The 20,047-nt window shown below is 43.1% G+C and overlaps 2 protein-coding genes across 2 annotated transcripts; one reads left to right on the forward strand and one right to left on the reverse strand.

Moving 5' to 3' along the window:
• Positions 1–237: 237 nt before the first annotated feature.
• Positions 238–14,736, reverse strand: LOC129811796 (bromodomain-containing protein DDB_G0280777-like). The gene is made up of 6 exons (XM_055863425.1): positions 14,497–14,736; positions 3,057–3,240; positions 2,815–2,923; positions 2,613–2,640; positions 1,706–2,518; positions 238–1,546 (listed from the first exon to the last, which is right to left on the reverse strand). The coding sequence occupies exons 1-6, from the start codon at positions 14,623–14,625 to the stop codon at positions 1,340–1,342; spliced, it is 1,470 nt and encodes a 489-aa protein (XP_055719400.1). The 5' UTR covers positions 14,626–14,736; the 3' UTR covers positions 238–1,339.
• A 201-nt stretch (positions 14,737–14,937) lies between these two features.
• On the forward strand, positions 14,938–19,649 carry LOC129811798 (leucine-rich repeat, immunoglobulin-like domain and transmembrane domain-containing protein 3). Its single transcript, XM_055863427.1, has 6 exons — positions 14,938–15,536; positions 16,009–16,207; positions 16,337–16,598; positions 16,793–17,107; positions 17,235–17,297; positions 17,399–19,649. Exons 1-6 carry the CDS (start codon positions 15,424–15,426, stop codon positions 17,935–17,937), a joined length of 1,491 nt encoding a protein of 496 aa, XP_055719402.1. The 5' UTR covers positions 14,938–15,423; the 3' UTR covers positions 17,938–19,649.
• Positions 19,650–20,047: the final 398 nt, after the last annotated feature.

A 20,047-nucleotide genomic window follows, 5' to 3' on the forward strand; every position in this document is an offset into this window, starting at 1 on the left:
GATATAACCTGTGAATTTTAGCTTTATGATTAAATGCAATATAATGTTAACTAGAAACTAGATTGAACTGTCTGTGTGGGATAGGCTCTTCTGGGAGATAGTGTTGTCTCGTTCTTCTCCAACACTGTGGAAACTTATTCTCTTCGATATTGTCGGCGTCCTGGCAAAACCTTGTATCAAATTTTTTGATGATTTTGTTTTTTTCACATACATTGAAAGTAGTCATTCCCCTCAATATTCAGTGAATGAATGAATTACATTTTATTTTTGTTTCAAATTGCCAGTTGGCAACCCATCCCCTCATGGGATTAATTGACACATAAACATTACAATGATTCACAGTGATAATTTAGTGACAATTCCTCCGGTGTTCTACGCAGTGAATGAAAAATAAATCAATACATAATAGTAGATAAGCTTATCCAAGAAATAATAACAACCTAGAGCAGTAAAATAATACATATAAATACAGATAAATTAAACTGAAGTTGTGAAGGTTTCATGACTCTAGGTCTAATACAAGTCACGGAAAATGCCTTGTGAAGTCCCATTAATTGAATTAAGCGTTGTTCTTAAAAAATAACTTTTTGGAAATACAGGGTTTCCCCCAGGACGACGATAGGCAGTCTTTGCCTGTGGCTCAGATAGTTGCATGTTAAGTAATATTATACAGGTGATTTCAGGACTCAAAACATGTTATTCAAAACAAACTATCTGAAAATGAGTGAGATATGAATAAAAAGAGTATATTATAAATAAAACGATATTATGTAAATATGTATCATCTTTCTGTGCTGATGAACTGCTGATATGGCAATGTCTCACAGGACTTTTTAATTAGACTCTGTTTGCTCTGGGTTTACAGAATAAAGAACATAATATTGAATAGCTTCCCGTCTTTGTTGCCAGTACCTTTGTGGATAGGTGAAAGGACTACTAGGTTGAATAGCCATTTTAGCAGCAATACTTAGGCATTATTACACATTGTAAAAAGGGTTATGTAATTACAGCGTAGGTACATATATTGTTACATAATTACTTTCAGGTATTATATCTGTTTGCAGCATGCACAATTTAAAATACAACTTGCAAATATAAAGGGACATTTGAATCCCAGACAATGTAGGTGCTCAGTATAGTCTAGTAGATAATTGTAGCTCTTATTGTAAAGATAAGGAACAATCAATTTATGTTGACTTAGGGACATATAAAGGGCAGAAATGTATATGAAAGAGTTATAATTACATCATACATCTTTTAGAGGCCAATCGAAACAGTAAGCAAACACAAAAGCAAATTATATTGTCAACTTTTATTCATCAGTCTTTGAGAGTTATTTTTACATCTTGCTCCAGTGGCGGCCATGTTGTATAGAGTTGTCCTTCATGGCGTCCTCTACTAGGACCTGGTGGTAGGTGAGCAGGGGCTGCAGGTCAGCCACCGAGGACTCCACTGTGCAAAGCAGTCTACTCAGCTTGTCATTCTCTTTCAGGAACTCGGCAGAGCGGTTCCGCTCCATGTCAAACTGGGCCTGCATCTCAGACAGCTGAAAAAGAGAACCACTAGACATTAGACTTTGTAGCTCAGGGCTCAATGTAGGCCCACATGCATAGCTTCCCTTTTATTATTATTATGATTTTTTTTTAATGAAAAAATTAAGCATGACAGATAAGACTCACTTGAATTAAACAAGCATCCATCTTACCTGCATTTTCATCTCTCTCTGCCTCCGCCTCCAGATCTCCAGGTGCTCTTCAAGGGCTTGGACCTGGCATGTGTCCAGGCTGTGCTGTCTGTTGTTCAAGAGGCCGGCAGCCATCACCTGCATGCTCTCTGTCTCCCTCTTCATGTCGGCCTTCAGCCTCTTCACACTGTCCCTCTGTCCCCCCAGCGTCTTCTGCCACCTCCACAGCAACGTCTCTAGGCAGAAGTGCTGGTCCTGGGCTCCCTTCTCTGGTTCTAGTTCTGGGTTCCTTTGAGCCTGTTCTAGCAGTTGTGGATCTGGGTGCATTGTCTGACACTGGTTTACGCACTCTGAGTTAAGGGCATTTGCAGGCTTCCCCTCCTCTTCTTCTTCCTCCTCATCCTTCATCCCAGCCCATCCACCCCAGCTTATCTTGCGTCGCAGTATGGCGCTAACCTCCTGCACCTTCCCCCTCATCCGCTCCACCATGCCGCCCATCTCCTGGTTGGTCTCCATCTCTTGGTGGACAGTGTTCCAGCTTTCCTTGGCATCTTGCTCCTGCTGCTGCCTCAGCTCCTCTGACTTCTGCTCGGCCCTCTCCAGACGCTCCACCAGCCTCGATACTTGGTCCTTCTCTCTCTGCAGCTCCTCCTGAAGCTGCTGGACGGAGACCTGGTAGGAGCTCATGGGGTCTAATGATGGGGAGGGTGATGCTAGTGTCTGCAGCTGGAGGCCCTCTAAGGCCCGGTGCAGGTCGGAGTGGAGCTTCATGGTGCGCTGCAGCCGGGGCCTGCTCTGATTGTAGCCCTTGCCTTCAGCAGCATCAGCAACCATCTAAAAGACAAGTAAGAGGAAGTATGTAAAGCTGGCATAACTCCTCAATAAAGTGTTAAGGTCAATGAAGAATAAACAGATACATAAATTTTACCTCATCTTGTTTGCCCGGCTTTTCCGTGCTTCATGAAATAAAGAAGAAATGGTCAACAAGGAATCATTATCAACTTAAATCTGGGGGATTCGATTCCGGTCCCCAGAAATCATAAATGTTTTCGTGATTCAATAAATCAACTAATCATCAAGCTTTTGAGTAGAAATCTTTTAACACAGCCTGTCATTATCAATTTACTGACCTCCGCTCTGCAAACTGATTGGCTGCTTTCTTCTGCTCGGTTTTGACTGTCTCAATCAAACTGTCGGTCATCTGCCTGTGGTCTCCCAACAAACAGGTAAGGGAGGACACTACACACACACACACACACACTGCTAAAACACACTGCAGCAAATTCTAGGATCTTCCCCAAGAAACAGATTGGGAAACATTGCACCAAATTATAAAACACACATTTTAGATGAAGATGAGTGCCATTGTTACCTTCATGGTGCAGTCGCTCCTCTTGGGCCCTCCAGTGGCTCTGGGCGGTGGAGAAAGTGTCCTGCAGGTCCTTCTGTCTCTGCTGGCACACAGACAACTCGATCTCCAGGCCCTGGACGGCTTCCAGCAGCACGGCCCGCTCCACACGCTGGGCCTCCTGGGCTTTGCAGAGCTGCTGGTCCCCCTGCGGCCGAAAGCACGGTTCAACACATGATGAACATTGCTCAGCCTTCAACACCAAAGTACCCTCCAAGCTCATCATTAAGCTCGGGGCCCTGGGTCTGAACCCCACCCTGTGCAACTGGGTCCTCGACTTCCCGACAGGCTGCCACCAGGTGGTCATGGTAGGAAACAACACCTCCACTTCGCTGATCCTCAACACAGGGGCCCCACAAGGGTGCGTGCTCAGCCCCCTCCTGTACTCCCTGTTCACCCATGACTGTGTAGCCCCATGACACGCCTCCAACTCAATCATCCAGTTTGCAGACGACACAACAGTAGTAGGCCTGATTACCAACAATGACGAGACAGCCTACAGGAAGGAGGTGAGGGCCCTGGCGGAGTGGTGCCAGGAAAATAACCTCCAGTCAACAACAAAACGAAGGAGCTGATCGTGGACTTCAGGAAACAGCAGAGGAAGCACGCCTCTATCCATATCAACAAAACCGCAGTGGAGAAGGTGGAAAGCTTCAAGTTCCTCAGCATACACATCACTGACAATCTGAAATGGTCCACCCACACAGACAGTGTGGTGAAGAATGTGCAACAGCGCCTCTTCAACCTCAGGAGGCTGAAGAAATTTGGCTTGGCCCCTAAGACCCTCACAAACTTTTACAGATGCACAATTGAGAGCATCCTGTCAGGCTGTATCACCACCTGGTACGGCAACTGCTGGGCTCTCCAGAGGGTGCTGCGGTCTGCCCAACGCATCACCGGGGGCACACTGCCCTCCAGGACACCTACAGAACCCGATGTCACAGAAAAGCCAAAAAGATCATCAAGGACATCAAACACCCAAACCACGGCCTGTTCACCCCGCTACCGTCCAAAAGGCGAGGTCAGCAGAGTTGCATCAAATCTAGGACAGAGAGACTGAAAAACAGCTTCTATCTCAAGACCATCAGACTGTTAAATAGCCATCACTAGCCGGCTACAACCCGGTTACTCAACCCTGCATCTTAGAGGCTGCTGCCCCATATACATAGACATGGAATCATTAGTCACTTTAATAATGTTTACATACTGCTTTACTCATTTCCTATGTATATACTGTATTCTATTCTACTGTATTTTAGTCAATGCCACTCCGACATTGCTTGTCCTAATATGTATATATTTCTTAATTCCATTATTTTACTTTTAGATTTGTGTGTATTGTTGCGAATTGTTAGATACTGCGGCACTGTCGGAGCTAGGAGCACAAGCATTTCGCTACACCCGCAATAACATCTGCTAAATACCTGTATGCAACCAATAAAATATGATTTGAATATACAATAACTATGTGACTGGGTTTCAACACAGATCACCTGGTCAGCGTCCCATTCGACTGTGTTTGCCCGCTGAGCTAAAGCCTAGATTGTTGATCAAGAGCAAAAAGAAGTTGTCAGGTCTCAGGCAAGATATTTTTACAAATGAAGCACTGACCTGCTCTTGCATCATGATATGGTGAAATGTAGCAGGACCTTCCTGAAACCTCCCTGTTCTGGTCAAGGAATTTTGATTTACATCATAAACAGGTTAATTAAAATTCATTATGATGTCATCAGAACAGTATGATGTTATGACCATAGAATTAGAATGAAATATTTCTATGGCCATGACTTGCTCAACTAGTTTGGTATTTCTGCAGAGGCACATGTTCATGTGTTGAGAACAGGACACACAGGAATAACATAACAACCCACTTAACCCCAACATTTCTCCAAGGTTTCACCATCATTGTAAAGCCCTAGTTAAGTTATTTCTGGCGATTATTATTTATTCAATGTGATTAGTGATTCCTTTCAAGGTAAAAAAAATCCCCCAAAACCTGCCTCTCATTTTAAGATCAACCCCGTTACGTGAACTGAACTCTCGTTTTAATATGATGAAACTATATATTTTTAAAGAAACATTGAAAATCTTTTAGTCATACCCTAGTGTAAAAGCGGTTGAACTGGTTGTACTCTTTTCGACCATTTTCTGGTATTCTGTGGTGGAAAACTGAGTGGGTTGAGCATACCACATCAACCCTGTTAACCATCGATTGACAGGCTAGAAATGTTTTAATTTAAGGCTGATTTAAGATGAAATTGTCAACCCTGTCACAGTCAACCGTTATTTTATATGGCACTTACTATTGTCATATTTTTTAATTCAACCTATTAAGAATGGAAAACATGTTATTTTTAATTTTTATTAAGTTTAACATGTGCTTTTTATGACAGAATGTAAAAATTGTCAAACAAAACTAACTTTTTACCAAGTTACACTACTCAAAAAGGCACCCAATTGGTGGAACGACCCTCATACTCATACAGTAGTAAAGAATTAACACTTAGTGTACAATTAGTGCCAAAACGATTGAGAAAAAAAACTTAACATTGGTTACAAATTTCTCAAACATCATCCACCTTGTAATTTACCCAACATTTCAACATAGACAGAGGAATTATATTCTCATTCGTAAACAAAGATCACGCATCCCTTTAACAAACTGATCACAGACATACCTACAGTGAATCTGATGCAATGTCAATTTAATCCAATTAATTCACTCTCAATTCACTCGCTCCCTTTGCAGATTCACATCTTGTTTTGCTTTGTGACCAAACACTCTTAAAAACCTACTTTGTAAATATTAATAGAGATTCTACTTTTTTTGCATATACAGTGCCTTCGGAAAGTATTCAGACCCCTTGACTTTTCCCACATTTTGTTACGTTACAGCCTTATTCTGAAATAATAACTCCAAGTGGGCTGTCATGTGCCTTTTACTGAGGAGGGGCTTCTGCCTGGCCACTCTTCCATAAAGGCCTGACTGGTAGAGCGCTGCAGAGATGGGAGAACTTTCCAGAAGGACAACAATCTCCAAAGATGAACTCTAGAGCTCTGTCAGAGTGACCATCGGGTTCTTGGTCACCTCCCTGACCAAGGCCCTTCTCCCCCGATTGCTCTGCTGGGCCGGGTGGCCAGCTCTAGGAAGAGTCTTGGTGGTTCCAAACTTCTTCTATTTAAGAATGATGGAGGGCACTGTGTTCCTCGACACAAAGATCTGTGCCTCGACACAATCCTGTCTCGAAGCTCTACGGACAATTCCTTCGACCTCATGGCTTGGTTTTTGCTGTGACATGCACTGTCAATTGTGAGACCCTTTGTAGACAGTTGTGTGCCTTTCCAAATCATGTCCAATCATTTGAATGTACCACAGATGGACTCCAATCAAGTTGTAGAAACATCAAGGATGATCAATGGAAACAGGATGCACCTGAGCTCAATTTTGAGTCTCATAGCAATGGGTCTGAATACTTACGTAAATAAGGTATTTCTGTTTTCTATTATTAATAAATTTGGTAAAATTTCTAAAAGCCTGTTTTCATTTTGTCATTATTGGGTATTGTGTGTAGATTGTTGAGAAAAAAAAAAAACATTTTAGAAAACAGCTGTAACGTAACAACATTTGGAAAAGGTCAAGGGGACTGAATACATTCCAGGCACTGTAAACATGGAACATGCCAAACACCAAAAAGCATTCCACAAGAACTAATGTATTCTAGTTGGCAGCACAAGATTATAAAATGACTGTTTTATTTTACAGTCGATGAATCCTGGTAGAGATTGGCCCCAGCAAAGATCTAGGATCAGGTTTTCCTAACCTTAACCATTTGGTAGCAAAGGCTACTTTGGATCAGCACTTATGGACAACATTAATTTACCAGTGTGGACTACATCCCTGGCTCTTGCACTAATAGTGTTGCTGAATATTTTCCTAGGAGTGTATGTGATGTGTATCTAATACCCCACAAGTTAAACAATGATTCTCGTGCAGTGAACACTGGGCATGCTTAACAGTGCACCGGGTTACAGTAGTATAAGTAGATACTGTAAGCTATCATCCATTCTGATGTGTTTGATGTTGAATATTTAGACACCAATGACAGAAAAATGGTCATCCTCATTATCTTCAAACTGTATGATAGTAGCCGTATCTAACAAAAGCAGTGATTTAGTCAGTTTCAACTTTGCAATTTGATATAGACTTTCTCACATGAATTGACAATGAAAAACCAGCAAGAAAAGTATTTGTTAGCCTTACAGCACCACCTTCTGTTTACATTTGGAGTAGTTTTCAGAATGATATACCACTCATTATATATGACAATGTACAGTACATTCGGAAAGTATTCAGACCCCTTGACTTTTTCCACATTTTGTTACAGCCTTATTCTAACATGTATTAAATCGTCCCCCCCCCCCCCTCATCAATCTACACACAATACCCCATAATGACAGAGCAAAAACAGGTTTTTAGAAGTGTTTGCAAATTTATAAAAATAAAATAAAAAAACTGAAATATCACATTTACATAAGTATTCAGACTCTTTACTCAGTACTTCGATGAAGCACCTTTGGAAGCGATTTCGACCTCATGGCTCAGTTTTTGCTCTGACATGCACTGTCAACTGTGGGACCTTATATAGACAGGTGTGTGCCTTTCCAAATCACCACAGATGGACTCCAATCAAGTTGTAGAAACATCTCAAGGATGATCAATCGAAACAGGACGCACCTGAGCTCAATTTCAAGTCTCATAGCAAAGAGTCTGAATAGTTATTTACATAAGGTATTTCTGTTTTTTTTTTAAACCTGTTTTTGCTATGTCATTATGGGGATTGTGTGTAGATGTATTAAATAAATACAAATCTTCATCAATTTTAGAATAAGGCTGTAAAGTAACAAAATGGTGGAAAAAGTCAAGGGGTCTGAATACTTTCCGAATGCACTGTATATATGTACAATTCTCATTCAAAAGGATAGGCTTGAGATAATGTAGGGATAGACTTGATATAAGTGCAAGTTAAACATCCATGATTGGTTAAACATCCATGATTGTCATGAGCACACCTTTCTCCTTCACTCTGAGGTTACATGTCAAAGGGAGATGTTTGAATGCATATTAAAAGTAGGGGCACAACTTCAGTTACTATAGAACCTAATTAACCAGTCAGTGATATGCATTCCAGGGTTCCGCTCCAAACACTTAAACGACACACCCACGCCGTATGCCCTTGGGGGAATCCCTGTCGCCATCTTAGCGGGTGGTCCAAATATGTTTTTGTTTGGTTATCTTTTGGAAATTGTAGAAATAAAACATTTCACTTCTTCAGAAGTTCCAGCTAGGCACGCTAACGTTAGTTAGCTAATTAATTTGCTAGCTATTATACAGTAGGCGTATATTAATAATTATATATTTAACATAAGTAGACATGCTCTCATAATTGAATGTAGTGCATATAAAGCACCGACAAGCCACCAGTGGCTGAAAACACAATCATCACAGCATGAAGGAGTAAAGAATTTCCAGCCAAGAGTGGTCCATTTAAAAATGATTCCTTCCTCCCTCGCCCTGCAAGTGTATACTCGTCAGACGTCATGATACGTCATCAGAAGTGTCCACTAAAGTTGAGGGCTGAGGGGATAGGGTGTGTCTTTTAAGTGTTTGGACCGCAAGCTTTGTCCTTTTGAGGCATGCAGGTGTTAGAATGTTGCTCCCAATTAGCCTTAAAAAGGTGCAATCTGTAAGATGTCCTGATGGTCATTGGTAATTAAAACTAATGAAGCAGCAACAGACCTGTTGATTTTTAGAATTGCTAACGACTAAAGGACCTTTTACTTCATTCCATTGTTTATAACCAAATGGCATATAGCATTAAATGTGGAGGTAAGTAATGTTGCTCTCACTACAAATATACTGTATCATAGAAATTATTATGAGCTGCTGGTATATGTAAATCTCATAGAAAGACCATATTCCAAGGCTACAGGTTATTTTTCCCCCCACACATAGTACACTGCTCAAAAAAATAAAGGGAACACTTAAACAACACAATGTAACTCCAAGTCAATCACACTTCTGTGAAATCAAACTGTCCACTTAGGAAGCAACACTAATTGACAATAAATTTCACATGCTGTTGTGCAAATGGAATAGACAAAAGGTGGAAATTATAGGCAATTAGCAAGACACCCCCAAAAAAGGAGTGATTCTGCAGGTGGTGACCACAGACCACTTCTCAGTTCCTATGCTTCCTGGCTGATGTTTTGGTCACTTTTGAATGCTGGCGGTGCTCTCACTCTATTGGTAGCATGAGACGTAGTCTACAACCCACACAAGTGGCTCAGGTAGTGCAGTTCATCCATAATTGCACATCAATGCGAGCTGTGGCAAAAAGGTTTGCTGTGTCTGTCAGCGTAGTGTCCAGAGCATGGAGGCGCTACCAGGAGACAGGCCAGTACATCAGGAGACGTGTAGGAGGCCATAGGAGGGCAACAACCCAGCAGCAGGACCGCTACCTCCGCCTTTGTGCAAGGAGGTGCACTGCCAGAGCCCTGCAAAATGACCTCCAGCAGGCCACAAATGTGCATGTGTCTGCTCAAACGGTCAGAAACTGACTCCATGAGGGTGGTATGAGGACCCGACGTCCACAGGTGGGGGTTGTGCTTACAGCCCAACACCGTGCAGGACGTTTGGCATTTGCCAGAGAACACCAAGATTGGCATATTTGTCACTGGCGCCCTGTGCTCTTCACAGATGAAAGCAGGTTCACACTGAGCACATGAGCACATGTGACAGACGTGACAGAGTCTGGAGACGCCGTGGAGAACGTTCTGCTGCCTGCAACATCCTCCAGCATGACCGGTTTGGCGATGGGTCAGTCATGGTGTGGGGTGGCATTTCTTTGTGGGGCCGCACAGCCCTCCATGTGCTCGCGAGAGGTAGCCTGACTGCCATTAGGTACCGAGATGAGATCCTCAGACCCCTTGTGAGACCATATGCTGACACATGCACATTTGTGGCCTGCTGGAGGTCATTTTGCAGGGCTCTGGCAGTGCACCTCCTTGCACAAAGGCGGAGGTAGCGGTCCTGCTGCTGGGTTGTTGCCCTCCTACGGCCTCCTCCACGTCTCCTGATGTACTGGCCTGTCTCCTGGTAGCGCCTCCATGCTCTGGACACTACGCTGACAGACACAGCAAACCTTTTTGCCACAGCTCGCATTGATGTGCCATCCTGGATGAACCGCACTACCTGAGCCACTTGTGTGGGTTGTAGACTCCGTCTCATGCTACCACTAGAGTGAGAGCACCACCAGCATTCAAAAGTGACCAAAACATCAGCCAGAAAGCATAGGAACTGAGAAGTGGTCTGTGGTCACCACCTGCAGAATCACTCCTTTTTGGGGTGTGCCTTGCTAATTGCCTATAATTTCCACCTTTTGTCTATTCCATTTGCACAACAGCATGTGAAATTTATTGTCAATCAGTGTTGCTTCCTAAGTGGACAGTTTGATTTCACAGAAGTGTGATTGACTTGGAGTTACATTGTGTTGTTTAAGTGTTCCCTTTATTTTTTTGAGCAGTGTATAATTCCCTGAACACCATAGATATCATTTTACAGATTGCACCTTTAGAAATGCTAATTGAAGCAATCTACATCCAAATACTCCTGACAGACTTTCTTTCCTTGATTGCCATCACTCATGATCAAAGTCTCATAACACTTGAAAATGATAGATACCAGTTAATCTGTGAGACAAAACTAGTTAAAGGTAGAGTCAGCTATATGATGTAAATGCACAAAGTAAACCGTATAGAGGGTTAATTTCCACAAAAACTAAGAGAGTTGGAGCGTGAGGCTAAACTTCTCTGGTGTTTTTGTCCAGTGGCTACCATGTTGTAAGAGCTCGAAGCGAAACCGTGTACATGCAGATACTGTATGTGACTTGCATCTTGCTCATCACACTATCTGCAGCGCTGCTAGTGCAATGTCATTTCGCTGACTCTAACTTTAAGCTATGAGACATATTGCTTCCATTGATCCAGTTCTTTCAAATCAGTACTCACACGTAAGATGAGACATCGCCTTTGAGTATTGGGGTACAGCTAGTGAGCAAAGTGGTCTGATTTTGAGTTAGATTTGTTTTAAAAGCTTGAAACCAGGCAACCGGTAGTTAGGAGCAAGGCCTCCATTTTATTCGTCAGCACTCTAAAATGTTCATCCATATAGCGTACATTGGCCGGTATGAAGCTGAGCATCGAGAAACGCTCAACAAATCTAGGAAGCCTTATTGCAAACAGAAAAGACAGTGAGGGACTCACGCTGTAAGTTCACGTTTTTTCATTTTTAGACACTGGAGCTCCCAACTGCCAATCAAACAGGCCGGAGATCCAGTTACTTCTGGATAAAGATGATGACAATGCACAGAGTCCCCACCAGCCCCAGAGCTTGGATGCCCAGGAACCACAGTAGGACCCAGAAAAAGATGATGATCACAGGCTCCACAATCTTCTCCCCAAAGTACATCTGGGTGAAGCCTGCACTGCGCAGGCACTTGTTCAGCTGCCCAAACAGAGTCCCCATCCGCTCACAGTCGTCCACCTGAGGTCTGGTTGTGAGGTCGTCAATGCTTGGCCACCTTGCCGTAGGGTCACCGGCTGGGAGTGGTCTGGGCCTGGGGTCGCTGGAGCGACATAACCTGGCTCTGGGGTCAGCAACTGGGTGGGACGTGGTTCCGGGGTCACCAGAGAGGCATGACCACCAAGTCCCGGGGTCACCAGGAGGGTCTTGCCACCTAGATCCAAGTGGTCTGCCTCTGGGGTCATCCTGAAAAGACAAGTATGGGTTAAATTTAAATGACACCCCTATTCCCCATACAGTGTGCTGGACTACAATTCTCCAGGACGACATAGGGCTCTGTTCAAAATAAGTAGCTACTCTACATGGAATGTGCAGGAGAGGATACCATACCAAGGATAGGCATGTGGTCGTGTTTAGTTTATTAGGATCCCCATTATATATATACATATATACATACATACACCAACATCTCCCCCGTAGACATTCCTGCCTTTTCTATAGATGTTATATCCTTGTATTCCTACAGCTGTATCAAAGGTCCTGTCTAAGTGAGTCTCAGAAATTGGTAATATTAACATTATCTTAGATTAGCAAATTACCGGTACTAATCTTATGAACTTTGTTTCTGAGGCTACATTCATTTATATGAGTCAACTTTCACCCTTTCCTGGGTAGTTTATATAAAACTCATAATAGGTTGTATTTCTAATAATTCTATTTCTGATAATAACAAAGAAGGAATTAGTGGATTTAGCAGATTATGTTCAGCAGATGCCTTATCTGGTTTAGCTCAGCTGCAGCAGTGTGCTCTATTCTTTGTACCACTTCTGCATAGCGGTCTTGCTGGACTGTTGGTCTCTTCTGATTGGAGTGTTGTTCTGTTAGAATGGGGAGGAGGGGTAGTGGAAGGGGCCCGATGTTGTAGGGTGGAGCTGGCCTCTCTGGAAGAGGCCCGATGGAGTAGGGTGGAGCTGGCCTCTCTGGAAGGAAACCGATGGGGTAGGGTGGTTCTGGTCTCTCTGGGTGGGGGCTGGTGGTTGTAATCGTGGAAGATGTATGGCAGAGTTTTTATTTTGGCTTTTGCTTTGTCCCAGATTTTTTTTTTATTGTTTCCTAGCAAACACCTTAACACCCTGTTTGTTCAAGTGTACTAGCGCATACCTCAGCTGGGGGTAAATTTCCTGGTGGTTCGCTAGGTAAACATTGTCCAAGCACAACTTCTAGACAGCTCATCATTGTTGCTCTGAATAATGTGGAAGGGCACATCTCCACGTGGCAACAGGGTGGCCATAGTGATTTTGGTGTTAGGAAATCTCTCTGCAGCTCTGACTGCCAATTGTAGGAGCTACATGTCCTCCCATTGCCATCAAATCATTAGTACCTGTGTGAATTATAATATGTTTGGCTCCATTTAAATTTGTTCCTTGACAATACTTTTCAAGGCACTTGCTGTTGTTGGGCACCATAGCTTTCTAACTGACATGCCAGGGAATAGCAGTTTCTCTCTGAGAATTTCCAATTGAAGTCACATAAAATGAAAGCCATAGTCTGTGTTCTGCTGTTCTGGGCTGTGGTGTCTGGAGTGATGCTCTTTGGATGGAGTGGGGACCATAGGTGGCCTTACATTGTCTTCCTCTCTCCTTTGTGTCCCAGCATGGCTATGCTGGCGCTGGGCGCTGGTGCTCTGGGATGTGAGCATCTTGGGGAGGTCTGGTCAGACCTATCTGACAAAGGGAATGTGCTAGTGTGGGAGGAGGAGTTGTACTGGGTCTGGTTACTGACCTCTTGTGCCGAGTCTGTGAGTTCCGGAGGTTCACTATGAGAAGCAGTGGTACTAACAATGTGAGGGTGTGGTAGTGAGGGTTGTGGTAGGCTACAGTTGTTCTCTTAGATTGTGGATGGTGGTGTCTCTGTGTTGTAGCAATTCTTTGACTGCTGACAACTCCTTTTCTAACTCCTCCCTAATGTCAGCTACCTCATTATGCTCTAGACCGTTGCCAGTTTCTTTCTCAGGTCCTCCTTTTCCTGCCTCAGAACTGTCACCTCACCACGAAGCTCATTCACCTCTGCCTCCAGTAGGGAGATATTCCCAAAGGCTTGGGACAGGTTGTCACTCTCCATGTCTGCTAGGGTGGCTTGGTTACATATGAGGGTGGGGGAACTTTTGGAATGAACTGATTTCTCATCAGATCTGTCTTCTGATTGAAGTGTATCAGTTAGAGTTCCATTCTCTTTCAAGGTGTCTGCTAGCTCTTTCTGTGATGTGTCATAAGGCTGTGTGAAATGCTATAAGGCTGTGTGAAGAGGACTCTTTTTACAGAGTATAACTTCATTATGTGCGTTATACTGGTACATGCTGGAGTCAGACTGCCTGTCAGCTTTGAAATGCAACTGTTGGTTGTGCAAGTAGCTAGGTGACAGCAGAATCCTTGGCCAGAGCAATACAATAAATGCACTAAATGTAGCTGTCAATGTTCCCTCCCTGATGACCGGAGGTACACAGATCACACATCACTCTTGTCATATCTAGCTGTTAGCTAGCTATCGAGTTGCTCTCATATCATCATGACTCAAATACATGGCAAGGGATTAGCTAGCTAATAGTAATACTCCAGGCAAGCAAGCACAACATGGAGTGTAAATCACCTATTAGGCGAAGCCACTTGATATCACCTATTGAGCTGAAGCCACTTGATAAATATTGCGCTGCTCGCATTGCCTAGATAACTAGCTAACTACACCCGCTGGATAGCATTGGCTAACGACGTTAACGTTACTACAGATAGACCAATGAGGGTTCATTATAAAATATATTTTAGCTACCTGGAACGTTTTCCTTTCTGTGTAGTTGGGTGGATTATGAGATTGACATCTTATTCGACTGTCTAGCTCCTCAAACTCCCGCCGATGCAGTACCGGTTGACCATTCACAGTTGGTGGTATGGTCGACATGTTATTCACGCCGTTAGAATGATGTTTCAGGAAACAAACAAAACATTCAAGACGGTTAATTGCACTTCCGGACCCCCGCCCACCCTGTGTCACGTGTGTAATAAACCAATCTAACATCATGGCAAGGGACGTGTCAATTTCAACTGTCAAATAGTTGATTATGTCCAAATCAAGCAACACTGTTTCTGGAATTAGGACAGTGCTTTTTTGGAAGTATTATATATATATATATATATATATATAATTATTTTTTGTTGTTGCTGTGATTCCACTATTTAGTACATTTAAGTGACTGTCAAGCAGTATGTAACTTTTCAAGTGGTAAATGTGTGAAAATTTTACTGAAAAATATAAAGTAACCAAACTAATACAGGACTATGCAAGAAAATACACATTTTCACGACAGAATAAAACCATGACATGGTTTGTGTATAAATTAAATATCACAAAACATAGCTATTTATTTAAAATACCATAACATCTAACTACTGATAATAAGGTTGTTCAATAATCAGCAATGGATTACATGTCAGGCCAACCAACTGGCATTGTTTTAGGTAGGGTACTTGACCTCTGATTTTGTGATTTAGCAGTATGCTATATAGTGAGGCACAGGATTAAGAAGAAGACCTAGTAACCTGCGTAATCCCAACTAATCTGCCTCTGCTTCTTTCCACTTGACGTTAATGTAGGAGAATTTGGGAGCAGCAGACTGGGAATGTCAACTAAACAGAGGCTAAACAGAGGAATATGGAGCTAAACAGAGGTTTTGCTTACTCTGGCCTTGCTTGGTGAATAATGTATCGACTTCTCTTGGTTCAGATGCTACATTGTTGTTTCCTGGTGGCCCATTCCTGCCCTACTCAGTGTACTTGTGTTTACCAAGGAGGGAGCAATGGGACAGGTCTCAGGTAGCGTACACTTTAGTTAATTAAATGTCTTAATTTACTGCCTTAATTTCAGTTGCTTGCTTGGGTGTGCTCCTTCTCTCATATCAATGGATCTGCATGAATTTACCTAACATCTTGGATCATTGGTGTTGTTCTTTAAAACATATACTGTACTTTATACAGCATTGCCTGACAGACTACATTTTGATCAACTATGCATCAATATTTATGTGCTCTGGAATGGTTGGACAACATTTTAGAAATATGTTTGGTCAGAGGTTGAGTAAAATATTATTGTAAAAAATTATGGCAAAGGAGGTGGTAGACATGTCATTTGCCATGCTTGTTTGTTTATACAACAAACACAGTTAACTCTTAAATTCCTTGAGTTGCTAAATAGGACTGATAGGCATTTTAGCTCTGATAGCTAGCTACTCTTCTCAGTGCATTCTTCACATACATGATTCATATATCACGCTGTTTGCACTGACAGGTCTGTTTTGTGCAGCGAACCCAGCATGTCGGCCATCCCCCTCAATGCTCCAGCCGACACAGTCAAGTTTCGTCTGGAGAAGACCTCTATCTCCAGAGTGCCCAGGGCAGCCTTCTTCTACCTGTCTGAGCTCCAGTTCCTGTGGTTGACCTACAACTCCATCACCACCATCCACTCCAGCAGCTTCCTTAACTTGAAGGTAGAAGTGGGCATACTCCTACCTGTATAATCCTCTCTATTTAAACTAGCAGTAACTGCAACACTACCCTTACTTGGTTTTGTATGAAAACTAAATTTGACAGTATCTAAAACTTACCTCTCCCTGAAGGCGCTGCGTGAGCTGCGATTGGACGGGAACCTTCTCTCTGCCTTCCCCTGGGAGGGGCTTAGGGACATGCCGCGGCTGCGCACCCTGGGTCTGCACAATAACCGCCTCTCCAGCCTCCCTGCCCATGCTGCCCTCTTTCTTCCCAACGTCACCTACCTGGACCTGTCCAGCAACAGACTGACCACTCTGCCCTCAGAGCTGTTGGACCTTTGGTTCCCTCCCCCTGCCCAACTAGCAGGCCCAACACAGAGAAGAGTGCTGGGTATGGTTCACTAATAGTAATCTTAGTGTTCTATGCAAAAATAGTTCCCTTGTCAAAGGACAGCATCTGAAATTGAGAAATACTCATATCTCAAATGTTCACGTAAAAAACATTAATTTCTTATTGGACATGTTCCCCATTTCACTCCTTTTCAAAGCTAAGACAAATGGTCCGGCTCTTTTTTGTGTCTCCAGGTGTCCATGACAACATGTGGCAGTGTGACTGCCAAATCTCTATGCTGCTGGCCCAGTCTAAGTACCAGCAGAGCCCTGTAGTTCTGATGGACCAGCTCCTCACCTGTAGCCGTAGCGGGGGAACTGCCGACCAGCTGGGGGCCCCCCTCACAGAGGCTGACTTGTCGCGGTGCCAGAGGCCCTCTGTCCAGCCCTCAGCCACCCGGGTTACCTCCCCGCTGGGCAGCAACGTGATGCTCCGCTGTGATGCCACAGGCTACCCCACGCCAGTACTCACCTGGACCAAAGCAGCAGGAGCCTCCATGTACAACACAGGTAAATATCTATGAACATTCTGTAACATTGCATTCAGTTAAACTCAACCCTACTCTTCAATTTTAACATGGAAAATCATTCCCTGTGCTGTTGTTTTCAAATGTCTGATTATGTTTGATCTTGACAGAGTGCTGTCAACAACCGTACAACAAAGCTGACCCTGAAAAACTACCCATTAACTTGGACAGCTGTAAGTACTTCATGTTACCCCGGCTAGCTGTATTTTGACCCTTTTATTGCCCCATGTCTTGTCAATAGACTTGAGTCACCTATTTTTGTGTTACATTACAGTTATTCAGGAATCTCCGCGTGTGGGAATCCGATGGTCCATCATCAACCTAAATGGACTTTCGTACAAGGATGCAGGAGAATATCGGTGCCAGGCACGGAACATGGCGGGAACAGCAGAAGCACCCATTAGACTTAGGGTGGTGGGGGTGATTGCTGTGCCCCCTTCCATAAAGAACAAGACCCGCAAAGCTTCTTCTAGATCCTCATCCAGCAACAGAAAACCTCTCCCACAAAAGCCGAAACGGGCACAGAATATTACTTCAATCTCCACCTCAAAAAAGAAGACTCTTTTGAACCTCAAGTATGTTACACCCCCCACTCCAACGAACAAAACCCAGAATATCAAAATGGCCCCGGTCCCCACCCCCCTGAAAAAAATGTCGTCGTCCTCACCACAGAAGTACACACACAAACGCAAAAAGACCTCAGCCCCAAAGTCAAACAGAAAACCTCAGATATCTGTCAATACTATACCATCCTCATCAGAAAAAACTACCACTACATTGTCTTCACCAGAAAACAACAAGGACCAGATATAGTGGCCCTTTCATCTGTTACTATAATAACCCTTCTTATTCTATGCCTTTCTGTTGGTCAATATTTTAAGGAGCTCATACATGACCCTTTAAAAACAGAGTAATCAGTAGCCAACAGAGGGCGTCCAGAGCCCAGAGACATGAAGCGCAAACTACTGTTACACTTTTTAAGTGACAACAATTACCATTGAGGATCTGATGTATTCTTTTTCCAGATTTGTTTTATTTTGTTTGACTGATTTTAGAGAGGTAAGGCTTATCACCCTCTTATCTGTGTAAGATCTGTACTTGTGCTAAAGATTACGAGGACATATTTCTACAAGGACATATTCTTACTAGGAGCTCAGCTATAAAGGGCAATTCTGCCACTTCACATTAATTCTCTCCTCCACCATACCAGTGTCTACATGAAAATGGTGTGTTTCTATGATCTCTGGTAAAAAAAAAAAAGAAGAAAGGCCCTCAAATGCTTCTCTATGAAATAACAGGGCAGGATTAAAAGTAAGACATTTTTTTAATCATGGCTGAATTACCGACCGGGCATGAAGGGCACGTGTCCCCATTGATTTTGTTAGCCACTCTCACTCAGATGTAATTCTAACATGGCATAAGTCATGGCAAAATGTGTAGAATTTGAGGAAATTAGCTTTAAAACGGGGGGAAAAAATCTTCGCCCCATGGCAAAATGTGTAGAATTGTAGAAAATGTGATCTAACACTAACAATTTTCATCTTCATCCCATGGCAAAATGAGTAGGTAGCCTAGAGGCAGATAGCCTAGCAGTTAAGAGTGTTTGGACATGAACCGAAAGGCAGTTAACCCCCATCAACAACTGCTCCCTGGGTGCCATGGACGTTAATTAAGGCAGCCCACTGCACCTCTCTAATTCAGAGGGGTTGGGTTAAATGCGGAAAGCACATTTTGGTTGAATGCATTCAGTTGTGCAATTGACTAGGTTTCCCAATTCCCTGAAATTAGTTATACATTTGCAAAATGTGTCCAATTTGCCGTAAACTTGCTTTAAAATTGCACAATTTTCTCTGTGCCCATGGTAAAATGTGTAGAATTGCAGGAAATGACCTTTAAAACTAAAATAAATTATCCGCGGTCAAGAAGGGGGGGGCACTAAAATGTTTTGCTGGCGAGGTTTGCATGTAAAGGCTAATAAACTTTGAAATGTGTGTGGACATTTTCTCAAGATTTTATAATATTTTTATTTCACCTTTATTTAACCAGGTAGGCTAGTTGAGAACAAGTTCTCATTTACACCTCCGACCTGGCCAAGATAGAGCAAAGCAGTGCGACACAAACAACAACACAGAGTTACACATGGAATAAACAAAACATACAGTCAATAACACAATAGAAAAAAGGCTATATACAGTGTGTACAAATGAGGTAAGATAAGGGAGGTAAGGCAATAAATAGGCCATAGTGGTGAAATAATTACAATTTAGCAAATAAACACTGTAGAGACTGGAGTGATAGATGTGCAGAAAATGAATGTGCAAGTAGAGATACTGGGGTGCAAAGGAGCAAAAATAAATAAATAACAGTATGGGGATGAGGTAGTTGGATGGGCTATTTACAGATGGGCTATGTACAGGTGCAGTGATCTGTGAGCTGCTCTGACAGCTGATGCTTAAAGTTAGTGATTCGTCCCAGTCATTGGCAGCAGAGAACTGTAATGAAAGGCGGCCAAAGGAGGAATTGGGGGTGACCAGTGAAATATACCTGCTGGAGCGCGTGCTACGGGTGGGTGCTGCTATGGTGACCAGTGAGCTGAGATAAGGCGGGGCTTTACATAGCAAAGACTTATAGATGACCTGGAGCCAGTGGGGTTGGCGACGAATATGAAGTGAGGACCAGCCAACAAGAGCATACAGGTCGCAGTGGTGGGTAGTATATGGGGCTTTGGTGACAAAACGGATGGCATTGTGATTGAGTGCATCCAACTTGCTGAGTAGAGTGTTGGAGGCTGTTTTGTAAATGACATCGCCAAAGTCAAGGATCGGTAGGATAGTCAGTTTTACGAGGGTATGTTTGGCAGCATGAGTGAAGGATGCTTCGTTGCGAAATAGGAAGCCGATTCTAGATTTCATTTTGGATTGGA

Source organism: Salvelinus fontinalis, chromosome 15 (genome assembly GCF_029448725.1).
Source record: "Salvelinus fontinalis isolate EN_2023a chromosome 15, ASM2944872v1, whole genome shotgun sequence".
In the NCBI taxonomy this organism is placed as follows: Eukaryota; Metazoa; Chordata; class Actinopteri; order Salmoniformes; family Salmonidae; genus Salvelinus; species Salvelinus fontinalis.